At 40.0% G+C, this 13,673-nt stretch overlaps 2 protein-coding genes across 2 annotated transcripts in view; one reads left to right on the top strand and one right to left on the bottom strand.

Moving 5' to 3' along the window:
- DCST2 (DC-STAMP domain containing 2) overlaps positions 1 to 13,673 on the bottom strand; it is a 285,622-nt gene that overhangs the window by 226,134 nt on the left and 45,815 nt on the right. The gene's annotated exons all lie outside the window — the stretch shown is intronic.
- DCST1 (DC-STAMP domain containing 1) overlaps positions 1 to 13,673 on the top strand; it is a 146,034-nt gene that overhangs the window by 99,668 nt on the left and 32,693 nt on the right. The window contains exon 12 of the mRNA XM_078668903.1: positions 716 to 842. Coding sequence (XP_078525029.1) covers positions 716 to 842 — 127 coding nt within the window. The remainder of the gene's footprint in view (positions 1 to 715; positions 843 to 13,673) is intronic.

The following is a 13,673-nucleotide window of genomic DNA, read 5'->3' as shown; positions in this document are numbered from 1 at the left end:
GAGAAGACACTTGTACGCTTTCATAGGGGATATATTGGTAGAGGAGATGCTTGTTCACTGTCCTAGACAACATATCATTAGAGGAGATGCATGTACACTGTCCTAAACGACATCTCAGTAGAGGAGAAGCTTGTACACTGTCCCAGGTGACATATTGGTAGAGGAGACACTTGTACACTGTCCTAGGGGGCATAAGGGTAAAGCAGATGCTTGTACCTGTCCTAGACAACATCTCAGAAAAGAAGCCCTCCAACATACTCCTGGGTGGGACCTCAGTAGAGGAGACTCCGCCACAAAGCCACCAGGGGCACCTCAGTGCACGAATCGCCAAAACACATTTCTGCATAATTTTTATATTGAAAATCTTCTCCATTTCTGAAGTAAGGTGCTCTTGAATGGCATCTGTGGAATGAGGTCTACCATTCAGACTCTAGCACTCAGTCTCACTCTCAGGCAGTATTGTGCTCTTTGACCACTAGATGGACCTGTTGCGTGGTGACCAAATCTACACGTGTATATTTACCTTTGTGAATTGTGTCCCCAAACTAGAAAATGAAAGTGAGAGATTGTGTATGTAGCGTACGCAGGGCAGGGCCCAATGCCCAACCTTCTTCTGGGTGTATAGGGTTTCCAGCCTCTCCAGGAGGCTGTAGGCTTGTCGACCTCTGGGAGCTATTCCTTCTCCTAAAGAGACTATCACATCTTTCCATTACAGATCCGGGAGCTCTTGCACTGCATCCCCATCATCATTTTCGTGATTGCCGTCTGCCTTATAGACCACCTCTTAACTGTGATCTTCCAAATTATCCGAAAGCGCGCTGCTGTGACGTACACCTTCAAAAGTAAGTGGACTAGTGCACAGTCACATTTCTTATCACCCACTCTGGGGGGTGGAGGGGAACATGCTGGATTTTCCGTATACTTTATTTCTGGGCTAAATTATTGCAAATCTTTAAATGTTTTAGTTCAAATCGCATTCCCTAAAGCACATGCCATCAGCAGATGAAGAAACACTGGATTTAGCAAACACAAGATGATGGACGGAGCGCTGAAACTTTTCAACCACTCACCACCAGTCAAGAGATGTGTGTTTAAGGCATCGTTCCTTTGCTCACTATACCATATGCAAATCAGTCTTGACCCTCCTCCTTCATGGAACAGACCAGCCGGAACTGCCAGGACAGGTCCTCCCTGGACCGTAAACAAGCATCCTGGGCCCGGTTTCGTCTTAAATCACCCCTCAACAGTCAGGCTTGGTTGAATCCAGTGGTACAGCGAGCAAGGGACCCACATCTGGGCATATCCGTCCCACTTAGTGCGAACATAGCAAACACAAGATGATGGGCGGAGAGCTGAAACTTTTCAACCACTCACCCCTAGTCAACAGATTATTTCATTTCATTTCGTGATGTTGAAACACCGGATTTGCCACAATTTGAGGCCAGGAGTTCCAACCCACTATAGCCAGAAAGGTGTCTTCATAGCCTATTAACATCTTCACAATTTCCAGGACCTCTGCACTTTTATAATCGACGTATAACGTGATAGCTAAGAGATTCCTCCCTCAAACATCCTTGTACGAGCTGACATGCTGCACTGAGTAGTTAGTATGATATCTACCATATAAACACAGAATAATCATGTCTACGGTATACTTTAGAAACTTGGTGATCTGTATTAATCATTTCCCGTCTCCTGTGGATTACGCAAGTTGAAACTGTTACTCTACTACTGTAAATGCACACAGAAAAAACACTGTTTGTATGTCAAAACCACATTGCCGGCTGTGCTCATGAACAAATGTAAAAAAAGCATGCTATGATAACATTTAATCAGAGCTCTATTTGGAATCAATGAATCTTACAGATGAGTTCTGCTAAAGGCACCACAACCACTCGTCTGTTAGTACAACAGACTTCTAAAAAACAGGACAACTGAGGTTCCGATGTGGTCATGGTGTCCAACATTTCAAGGGCCTGTGATGTTGGGATTCACAAAAGTCTTTCTTTAAAGGTTTACTAGGGTGGCTATGGTGGGTTACCTGCCCTGCAAAGGTTCAATTCAGTCCACTCTACCAGGCTGAGTCAATTCTCACCAAGCAGTGCCTTGGTCTCCTGCGGTGTCCCCAAAACTCCACCATTCCTTCTGTTTTGGTCTACGTATACCTCATACCCCGGTGTATGCTTTATTTCTACGCTTCTGCGGCTAATAGCCCGAAAACCAGGCATGTGCGAAATATTCATTAAAATCCAGACATTTACAGAGTACTGCAAATTTTGTAGAGTTACATACACTTTTAAGCTGTGAAATTGTGTAGAATTTTGTGTACCGGATGCATGGTTTGATTGGAAATGTTTAGCTGGAGCATACATTTTGTCCTCAAACCATAATATTTGCTGGGATCTTACTGATATCACTCCAAAGTATCTGTACTGGTCTTTGTCAAGAGTCTCATTGAGATCTATTTTCTTCACTCTCTGAGGTGAGAAATCTTGAAAACACCTTTGACTGATATCTCACCTTTCTTTCCAAGTCAATAGGCCACGTTCAAAGCGGTCTTCAAGATGAAATCAATGTAAAGGATTCTTCACTTATTTCCGTATCCCAATCACATTTATACGGTTACAGACACTATTTTAGCTGACATAAGCTATTGGAATGGTCTCCATGTCAGTCCCACCAATTCTGTCAATAGCATTTTCATATCATCCAGAACTATGCATCTCACTTTTCTAAACGTGTCCATACATGAGCATGCACAATTTGGCCACAAGTCAAAAGTTGTCTCCTTTTAATATAACACTCAACTCCAATTCATCTTACATGACCACAAATCACTACTAACAAAATTTCCTTAACAAGAAAGAGTTTCTTATGTTTACTTCTGACATATAAAAATAGTAATTGAAGTCTTAAACATTCAAATAGTTCTGTCCATATGACTATCTTTTAAGAACTTATGATGCAAGGCAACATGGATGCCATGCCAACCCATCTGCAACTAAAGGATTTCTTTTTAACTCTCTATCAATGTCCTTCTTTGCATAGCACGAGCATGGGAACCCAGGTCTTCTCATTCCCATGAGTGCATAATCAATACATACAAACTCTTGCCTTATTCCAAGTCTTCATAGACTCCTTTTAGCAGTGATCACATCTACACAGGCAAATGTCTGACTGTGTTAATGCACCTGCAGATCTGTGTAAATTTGCATGTCACAAGACGGAATGCAAAGATGTGAATCTGGTTTTCCATTTGGAGTTTCCAGGATTCAGGTAATTAAAGCATTACTCTTTTCAGTGGTATGGAGTTAAACGTCTGACGGAGGGAGTACCATAAAGGAAAAGAAAGTCATTACTGTAATATAGATCACTACACTTGAAATGCCGCATAATGCTTAAATACCAGTTAATGATACTAGCACACTCAGGCCCTCATTACTAGTCAGGTGGAGCCCAATTATCTCATCGAATTCCGCTCTGCCTGGTTCCAAGTGGTTCAGATTTTCATTTTTTTCTGGCTGTGAGAGAAGGAAAAGTCGCCTACCTGTAATCCTAGTTCTCGTCCAGGGAATCCTCAAAGTCATTAGCACTGAATAGTCTCCCCCCCACCCCACGTGCAGGGATCCAGAAGACTCTTAAAAAAAATTATATGTATATATATATATATATAAAACTTTGTAAACAGTACTATATATCTCATAAAGAGAGCTAAAAAGGGGAAGATTACAGAGAATTTTCCTTTTTTTTGTCAAATCTCTTTATTTAATTTTTTAAGGAGAAAAACAAGCATCATCATATTCAGTATAAATCACTGAGAAGGCAGTGTAAATTATCAGGCATCATAAAGTACATAGAAGTTAAACAAAAAACATTGCACATAATTAGTGCGAAGTAGACGATGCATATATCTGTTACGTTATAAGACACAATTGAGTAGGGAGCACGAAGTGCGCCCATGGATACCGGGGTGATCTCGGCCACCTCTAATGAATATTCTTCAATGATGACTAAAATACGGAACTCGTGGAGTAACAAAGGATAGGAGAGGTGGGGGTTCAAGAGGTGGGTAATATCGGAGGCAGACGCAGGGAGCATTTGATCAGTCTGGATCACTGACATAATATCGACAGACAGAATATCTACTAGCAAAAATATCGATGCCAAAATATCGACAGACAGAATATCGAGTTTGTATCTACAAACAGGTAAGTACAAAAATATCGAGTCAAAAATATCGTTTACAAAAATATAGTTTATTAAAATATCGACTTTATTAAAAACAGTGTTAAATTAAATTAATAGTTAAAATTAATTACTAAAATATACTTAAAAATAGTTAAATTAACTTATAATAATTAAAGAATTAATAAAAGTTATAAAAAAAATTTTTACAATCAGATTTGTTCAAACATATATATATAGTAACATTATATAATTAAATAATATCCAATATTATTACCGTAGGATAGCAAAAGTGTAAAAAATACTATTCCCACTCCAAAGAGTGCAACAGTAGGGAAAGCGTTGGATAGCGTAGAGTTAAAAATGACTATTCCCACTCCAGTGAGTGCAACAGTAGGGAAAGCGTTGGATAGCGTAGAGGTCAAAATTACTATTCCCACTCCAGTGGGTGCAACAGTGGAGAAAGCGTTGGATAGCGTAGGGGTTTAAATTACTATTCCCACTCCAAAGAGTGCAACAGTAGAGAAAGCGTTGGATAGCGTAGGGGTAAAAATTACTATTCCCACTCCAGTGAGTGCAACAGTAGGAAAAGCGTTGGATAGCGTAGGGGTAAAAATTACTATTCCCACTCCAGTGGGTGCAACAGTAGGGAAAGCGTTGGATAGCGTAGGGGTAAAAATTACTATTCCAACTCCAAAGAGTGCAACAGTAGGGAAAGCGTTGGATAGCGTAGGGGTAAAAATTACAATTCCCACTCTAGTGGGTGCAACAGTAGGGAAAGCGTTGGATAGTGTAGGGGTAAAATTTACTATTCTCACTCCAGTGGGTGCAACAGTAGGGAAAACGTTGGATAGCGTAGGGGTAAAAATTACTATTCCAACTCCAAAGAGTGCAACAGTAGGGAAAGCGTTGGATAGCGTAGGAGTAAAAATTACTATTCCCACTCTAGTGGGTGCAACAGGTAGAGAAAGCGTTGGATAGCGTAGGGGTAAAAATTACTATTCCCACTCCAGTGGGTGCAACAGTAGGGAAAGAATTGGATAGCGATAGAATTTTTACAATCATATTTCTAAAACATATATATATAGTAACATTATATAATTAAATAATATCCAATATTATTACCGTAGGATAGCAAAAGTGTAAAAAATACTATTCCCACTCCAGAGAGTGCAACAGTAGGGAAAGCGTTGGATAGCGTAGAGTTCAAAATGACTATTCCCACTCCAGTGAGTGCAACAGTAGGGAAAGCGTTGGATAGCGTAGAGGTAAAAATTACTATTCCCACTCCAGTGGGTGCAATAGTGGAGAAAGCGTTGGATAGTGTAGGGGTCAAAATTACTATTCCAACTCCAAAGAGTGCAACAGTAGGGAAAGCGTTGGATAGCGTAGGGGTAAAAATTACTTTTCCCACTCCAAATAGTGCAACAGTAGGGAAAGCGTTGGATAGCATAGGGGTTAAAATTACTATTCCCACTCCAGGGAGTGCAACAGTAGGGAAAGCGTTGGATAGCGTAGGGGTAAAAATTACTATTCCCACTCCAGTGGGTGCAACAGTAGGGAAAGCGTTGGATAGCGTAGGGGTAAAAATTACTATTCCAACTCCAAAGAGTGCAACAGTAGGGAAAGCGGTGGATAGCGTAGGGGTTAAAATTACTATTCCCACTCCAGTGGGTGCAACAGTAGGGAAAGCGTTGGATAGCGTAGGGGTAAAAATTACTATTCCAACTCCAAAGAGTGCAACAGCAGGGAAAGCGTTGGATAGCGTAGGGGTTAAAATTACTATTCCCACTCCAGTGAGTGCAACAGTAGGGAAAGCGTTGGATAGCGTAGGGGTAAAAATTACTATTCCCACTCCAATGAGTGCAACAGTAGGGAAAGCGTTGGATAGCATAGTGGTAAAAATTACTATTCCCACTCCAGAGAGTGCAATAGTAGTGAAATTAAATACTTCATATATTATTTCAATAAATATAAATTAATATCTATAAAAAATTAATTAAAAGTAATTACCAATTTAATATAATATAATTAATCAATTAAAATTAAAAATAATTATTACAATTATTTACCTATTAATACAAATTAATTACAAATTAACAATTAACAATTTAATAATTACACATTAATGAACAATTAATTGTAATTAAATACAATTAAATAAATTGATTTATTTAATTAATTATAAATATATAACTTCCCACCCTATTCCCCTATAAATCCGCTACAGAAAATAAATTATTAAAATTAACATAATTAGCAATTAATCAATTTATTAAAATTAATTGCCAATAAAAATTTAATTAATTACCAAATATAAATTAATTAACAATTAATTAAAATGAATACCAATAAATACATTTACATATTTAATTAATTATAATTAAATTACTTCCCACCCTATTCCCCTATAAACCCACAACCCGCTACAGAATGAAATTACGCAAAAATTAAAAAAACAAATTTCATTAATTAAAATAAATTATAACATAAATACACACTTTTCACACATATAATAACATAAAAAACACTATAAAAAATTAGATATTAAAAATTCGATAATTTTAATAACCTATATTATATACTTCGATATTTTAACTGTCTATATTTTTAACATTCGATATTACATTACTTACCTTAAAAACGATATTTTTGATGTCTATATTCTGTCCAGTCGATATTTTGTCCAATCTATATTTAAAACTCGATATTATGTCCATTCGATATTTTGTAGTCGATATTTTTACTGTTTACCGATCAGTCTACAGGTAGCTTTTAAGGGGAGAGGAGCCTACTTTCTGGTCCGTGCGTCTGGATGAATTTTCATTTTAAAAAGAATCCAATTACATATAAATATGTTGTTTACTAAAAATGACTGTAGAAAACCTTTCACAAATATTTATTAAAAGGAAAAGCAAAGGGAATGTGACACATTGTTAGTCAATGGGCTGCAATTTAAAGATTAGGAAAGTTAACTGGCACTGCACATATAAGAACCTCACAGTACACCTTGTATCCCATCATGACTCACAGGTGACAGTTAGGTTAGGTCATTTTTGCGGAGATTTGGAATCCTGGGTGAAATAATTGTTGAGAGCTGTAATAATTTCTGTTTGGGGAGGTGGGAGGGTTGCTAATGACTTTAATGAGGATTACCCTGGAAGAGAACTAGGATTACAGGTAATCAACCATTCCTTCTCTTCCAGGGGATCCTCATCAATAGTCACAAGCATGGAACAGAATAGCAAGCCCATCTCACAAGATGCAGACATGAAATAAAAACAACCCCAACAATCACCCGAAAAGATTGCTAAAAAAAACCTGCCCTACTTGAGTATCTGCTTTAGTCTAAATCTAGACAATAATATCTAGTATAGGTATATACAGATCTCCATGCAGCAGCTTTGCATATTTCTGAAATGGGGACATTTCAAAGAAGAGCTGCAGTTGCAGCCTTCTCCCTTGTAGAATGTACTTTAATGATATTTAGCTAGTTGATAAGGGAGAAGTATACAAGAAACCATCCACCTAGAGATAGCCTGTTTTTTAACGATGCCAAACGTGTTCTCACCGGGGCATAATTAATAAAGAGGTAATCTGATTTCTTTATGTCTTTGATTTTATCCAGGTGGAATGCTATAACTCTTTTAACATCAAGAGGTTAAATACCTTTCAGCTGCAGTAGATAGACTAGGAAAGAAGGTCGGCAATGAGATGGTTTGATTAATATAGAAATCTGAAACCACCTTAGGAAGGAAACTGGGATGGGTTCTCATCACCACTCTATTATTATGAAAAACTGCGTATGGTTCAACAGAGCATAATGCTTGAATTTCACTGACTTTGAGTGCTGAAGTGATGGCTACTAGGAAAGCCGCTTTCCATGTCAGATGCTGTAAAAAGGCTTTATGAATGGGTTCAAATGGGGGGTCATCAATTTTGAAAGCACAATGTTAAGTTCCCAAAGAGGAGATAGTTACTTAATTTGAGAGAATACTTTTTTAAGCCCTTCTAAAAAGGCTTCAATTACAGGAATTTTACAGAATGATGTTTGTGATAGAGAATGTCCATAGGCTGTTATAGCCACAAGATGCACCTTAATAGAAGAAAACTAACCAAGAATTCATTGCTAAACGAAGAAGGTAGGGTATAACTACTTCTTTTTGACACAAGAATGGATTGTGTCTGTTTTGAATGGACCATACGTAAAACTTCTTCCACTTATAGGCAAATGATTTTCTTGTGTGAAAGTCTTTTAGCCTCTCTTAAAATGTCCATGCAGTCTTGTGGCAGGCCTAAATGACCATATTGGAGGAATTCTGGAGTCAAGCTGTCAAGTTCAGTGATGGAGGGTGGGGGCGTTCTGATGGCTGAAGAAAGTCCATGAACCACCACTGACGGGAACATTCTTTCGCTATCATTATCATTCTGGTCGTGGATCTGTAGAGTTTAATGATTACTGTCTGTATGAGAGGAATTGGGGTAAATGCTTAGAGAAATTTCCCTGACCAATTTATCAAAGGGGCTTTCCCTTTTGACCCTAGTTGGAAGAATCTGAATGTGTAGGCTTGCCATTTTTGGGTGTTGGCATCTGCCTACAAATCGATTTTTGGATATCCCCAATCTTGGAAAATGTTTGTTAAGACTTCGTCTTTGGTATCCAGTTGTGATTTTCCTGAAAAACCAGACTGAGAAAATCTGCTTGTATATTTTGAAACCCTGGATGGATAGCCATTATGGTTAGATTTCTGGCTATTAACCATTTCCATATGGTTTGAGCTTCGAGAAATAGGGAAAGAGAGTGAATCTCTCCTTGCCGGTTAAGGTAGAGCATTGCTGTTGTGTTGTCAGTCTGAATAAGAAGGGAGTTAATTGATATTGATGGGAAAATAGATTTGAGGGCCAGATGAACAGCTCTCAGTTCCAGCAGACTGATATGATAAGTTTTTTTTGTCCAACCAAATTCCCTGGTTTTGCAAGTGTGCCATATGAGCAACCCATCCCTGGAAAGAAGCATTTGGGAACAATGTTTGTGGTGGCAGATCCTGATGGAAAGGTATTCCTACCAAGAGGTTTTTTGGTTGAGTCCACCATGGGAGAGCCTGAATTGCAGCCTGTGACAGGGTCCGTTTCTCTTCCCAGCAGTTCGAGATCTGATTCCACTGGTATTCTAGACACTGCTGCAGAGGTCTCATGTGCAGTCATGCATGAGGAACCAGAAGGATACAAAACGCCATTGAGCCTAGTAAGGATGCAATCAGTCCGTTGACGAATGGTGATCATTTAAGCGATTGTGACACTTCAGATTGATTGATAATAATCTCTCCTCTGAAGGATAGTTTACAAAGAGCAATGCGGTGGACCACAATCCAGCACTACTATTCCAAAGTAAATAAGATCTTTTTTCCGTGCACACCCGTCCGGAGCTTGCTGCACCTTCGCTCCACTGAGAGTCAGACAAAACATGCAAATAAGGTCGGTGCACCAGTGATGAAGTCAACGAGAACTGTAAGTATATTCAAAGTATACTTTATTCCATAGGAGAGTTTCTTAAAATTTGCATTACAGCCAATGCGTTTCGTTCATTTGAACTTAATATACTACAAAATCAAATCGCCCAGTGACGTCCGACACCTCAATGTCACTCTCACCAAGATCCAAACCTGGTTAAAGCAAACCACTAAAAACTGAACCCAGACAAAACAAAATGAATACTGTTCTCTCCGAAAAGCTACCACCAACCAATTAAAGTCTGGCTCAAGGAGCTTGATGCTCTAAACTGCTCCCTTGTCCTATCTGACTCAGTCAAGTCACTAGGCATTATCCTGGACAAGAACTTGTCAATGAAGGCTCACATCAACAACTCTGCAAAAAGTGCGCTTTACTCTCTAAAACACCTCAAGATAATTAAACCTTTCATTCCTCAAGATGATCTCAAGACAATTGTACAATTGCTAGTCCTTTCTAAACTGGACTATGGAAACGCCATCCTAACAGGGTCATCAAAAGCTCAACTAATCCCACTAAGGTCAGTCCTTAACATGGTAGCCCGACTCATAACTGGTGTAAAATGTTTTGAACACATCTCACCAACCCTCAACGCACTCAACTGGCTTTCCATGGAAGGTAGATGGATTTTCAAACTGGCCTGCATAACTCACAAGGCCCTTCACACTCAATCCCCAAACTACCTAAACAGCAAACTAGTAAAAGCAGGAAAATCCAGAACTCTGAGAAGCACCAACTCACTTCTTCTCATCCCTCTGAAACTGAAAAAGAAAACAACCCAGTGCCGGTCCTTCTCTGGCAACGTACTCAGGATGTGTAACGCACTCCCGATCGACCTAGGATGCAACCCCTCCTTCTCTTGCTTCAAAAAGAATCTGAAACTCTTTCTTCTCAACCAATACTTTACCGACTAAGGCAACTGTCCTAGGCATCAATAACCTAGTGGACTCTCCACTTACTTTGACCTTCAAGGATGGTGGTTCTCTGACTGTGTCAGCCACTTGCGTCCTTCTCCCCTCACTGGATTCATAAGTATTATGTCTTTGCTTTTATCTTTATTCATCCTCATGTCCTGCGATGTTATGCAATCTTTTATTTTCCTTTATGTATGTAAAGCGCTCTGATACCCACGGGTCTAGCTAGCACAATATAAAACTTTATAAATAAATAAATGAAATAAAGATACAAAGCCACCTTCATTCATGGTCTCTTGAAAATCTTGTCTGCTCTTTTTTGGGAGTTTTCCCGTGAACCTATTTAGCAAATCCCACAGAGACCTATCATACCTTCTAAACAAAGCAGAAGTACTGGCCACCTTCATAGTAGATGCTGATGTTCCACACATCTTTTTGCCAAGAGCCTCTATTTGTTTGCTTTCCTTGTCAGGAGGAACAGAAGAAGACAAAGCAACAGTGGGAGATTTTCTTGCTACTGCTACAATGACCGAATCAGGAGGAGGATCTGATCTGAGGAATAGTGTGTCCAGGACAGGTGGTTTATATTTTTGAGGAAGTCAAGATGGAGTAGAAATCACTGATGTAGGCGTAATAAATAATTGCATTGCAGGTTCCAGTAGACCAGGAACCTGGAGAAGCAATGGTTGTGAAGCTGTTATGTGATGCAACGTCGCAAACATCACAGAAGATGATGTTGTGGTAGTAGGGATATCAATGTGTAATTTAGTTGCCCCTCTTAGTAACACTCCAATGAAGGTAAGAAGATAATCCACAGACGACATTCTTGCAGGAGGTTTATCGGTCAGTCTCCTGTGTCTAGAAACATGTGATCTTCTAGATCTGGGTTTAGATCTTGATGCTTCTGTAGATCTGGAGGGGGGACACGGTGGACTCCTAGATCTTCGTGGAGATGTATATGTCACAGGTAGAATACATGGCCTTTTTATTGGCCCTGTTGAAGTCGTAGGTAGCAAACCTGGTGTGCCTGGAGAAGATTGAGGAGATGAAGATGCCCTAAGAGATGGTGTACCTGAAATGTGGAATTCAGGTGTGGCTCTAGATGGAGAATATGTAAGAGAGTACTCAGAGTCTGAAGTATGTGGCTCAGGTCTATGCTAGAGACTTTGAAGCCAGCATGGAGAAATAATCACAGGTGAGTAGGAACTGTCTTTAGATGTAGATCAACGTTAATGCCTGCTTCTTTGATGTCTATGGGCAGTGGGATGTTGATGTGGATGGTGACTTTTACGCCAATGTGTGTCTCAAGAGTGAATGCTTGAACATTGAGTGATGACCCGTCCTTATCTGTGACCACATTTTCGACGGCGTACCTGTTGACATTGAGCACACCACTATCTGCTCAGTTCTCAAAGTCATACTTCGCAACATTGACTGGAAACATCTTCTTTTGTAATGGTGGTATTTCTCGCTGGATTTCCTCTGCTGGAGTTCTCTGAACTAGAAAATCACTCTTTAAACTAATACTGACCTTTACCAAGGCCTCTTAATGAAGAAATTGTCCTTCTTACTTGGAGACCATGTAGTCAGATCTTTTCTCTGTCTTTCAAAGTATGTTTGCAAAACTTCTGACAGTAACGATAAGTATCTGGCTCATGATATTCTGGAAGACACACAATACAGACAGAATGGGAGTCTGTCTGGGCCTTTTTCTTCCCACAGGCAGGGCACTTCACAAAAAGCAAAGGCATTCTTGACAGGAAGATAAAAAATGTTCTGCCAGAAAAAAAGGCTATGTACACTCTAGGTTTTGAAAAAATGTCAAACGAGTTTTAAAGGAAAACATTTGAAAAGATTTACCAGAGGTTTCTTGCCAAAAGCCAGAGCTCCTGAATCCTGCTTGCTGGAGCCGGAAAAATGGAACTGTCCTAACTGACTCCTTTGAGGCATGATGGGATACAGAGTGTACTGTGAGGTTCTTAAAGGCACAGTGCCAGTTTTCTCTACTATTCTTTGAATGGCAGCCTATTGGCTAACAATGGCTAACATGTTTCATATTCAATTTCCTTTTAATAAAGGTTTGTGAAAGATTTTCTTTAGGCATTTTTATTAACAGCATATTTCTATGTAAATTGATTCTTTTTAAAATGAAAATTGAATGCAGTATGGGCATTTTTAGCCACTCTTTAGGCTGCATAAACACAAACTCACAAATATATATATTCTGGAGCTCCGCGCATGACCTGCTAAAGTCTGTGGTATCGTATGAAAATACAACGCGGCGCCCCCCCGCATTGGAAAGGACACTCACCTGAGTAGAGAAGCCACACGGGGAGGGAGGACGCAGTCGTGTGCTGCGTAAGGAGTCTCTGACAGGAGTGACTTTGTTCAGGATCTCTGTAATGCGGGATTTCACCGCATACCTCTGCCGGTATGACTGGGAAGCCACTGGGTTAGTTGACTGGATCCTCACTGCACGATCCACTCTCGGTGGTATGCGAGAAATCCCGGCGTGGAGTAGCGCCTAACAAAACTGAGGAGGTTGGGTTAACATCAACAGACCAATCAGTGTGGACCATCTATGTTATTTAACCAGCACTCAGCAGTAACAACTTGTACGCGATGGAACTGGGCACTGAAGAAAGCCGACAGGCTGAAACGTGTCTGCCAAGCGTTTCCACCGAACATTATGTTTGCGCTTAAATTTTGAATAAAAGCCTGCTGTCAAGCTCCGAGCATGTGTCGGCCCGTTTTTCCTGTAAAAATGGGATTGGTACTTATGTATAGGCGGCATCAGCAGGAACCGCTTATCGGCACGCCCTCCCGTTCTGGAGCTCCGCGCATGACCTGCTAAAGTCTGTGGTATCGTATGAAAATACAACGCAGCGCCCCCCCGCATTGGAAAGGACACCCACCTGAGTAGAGAAGCCACACGGGGAGGGAGGACGCAGTCGTGTGCTGCGTAAGGAGTCTCTGACAGGAGTGACTTTGTTCAGGATCCCTGTAATGCGGGATTTCACTGCATACCTCTGCCGGTATGACTGGGAAGCCACTGGGTTAGTTGAC

Source organism: Lissotriton helveticus, chromosome 12, assembly GCF_964261635.1.
Source record: "Lissotriton helveticus chromosome 12, aLisHel1.1, whole genome shotgun sequence".
Taxonomy (NCBI): Eukaryota; Metazoa; Chordata; class Amphibia; order Caudata; family Salamandridae; genus Lissotriton; species Lissotriton helveticus.
The sequence above is the reverse complement of the archived record's forward strand: the minus strand, read 5'-3'. Positions and strand labels throughout refer to the sequence as shown.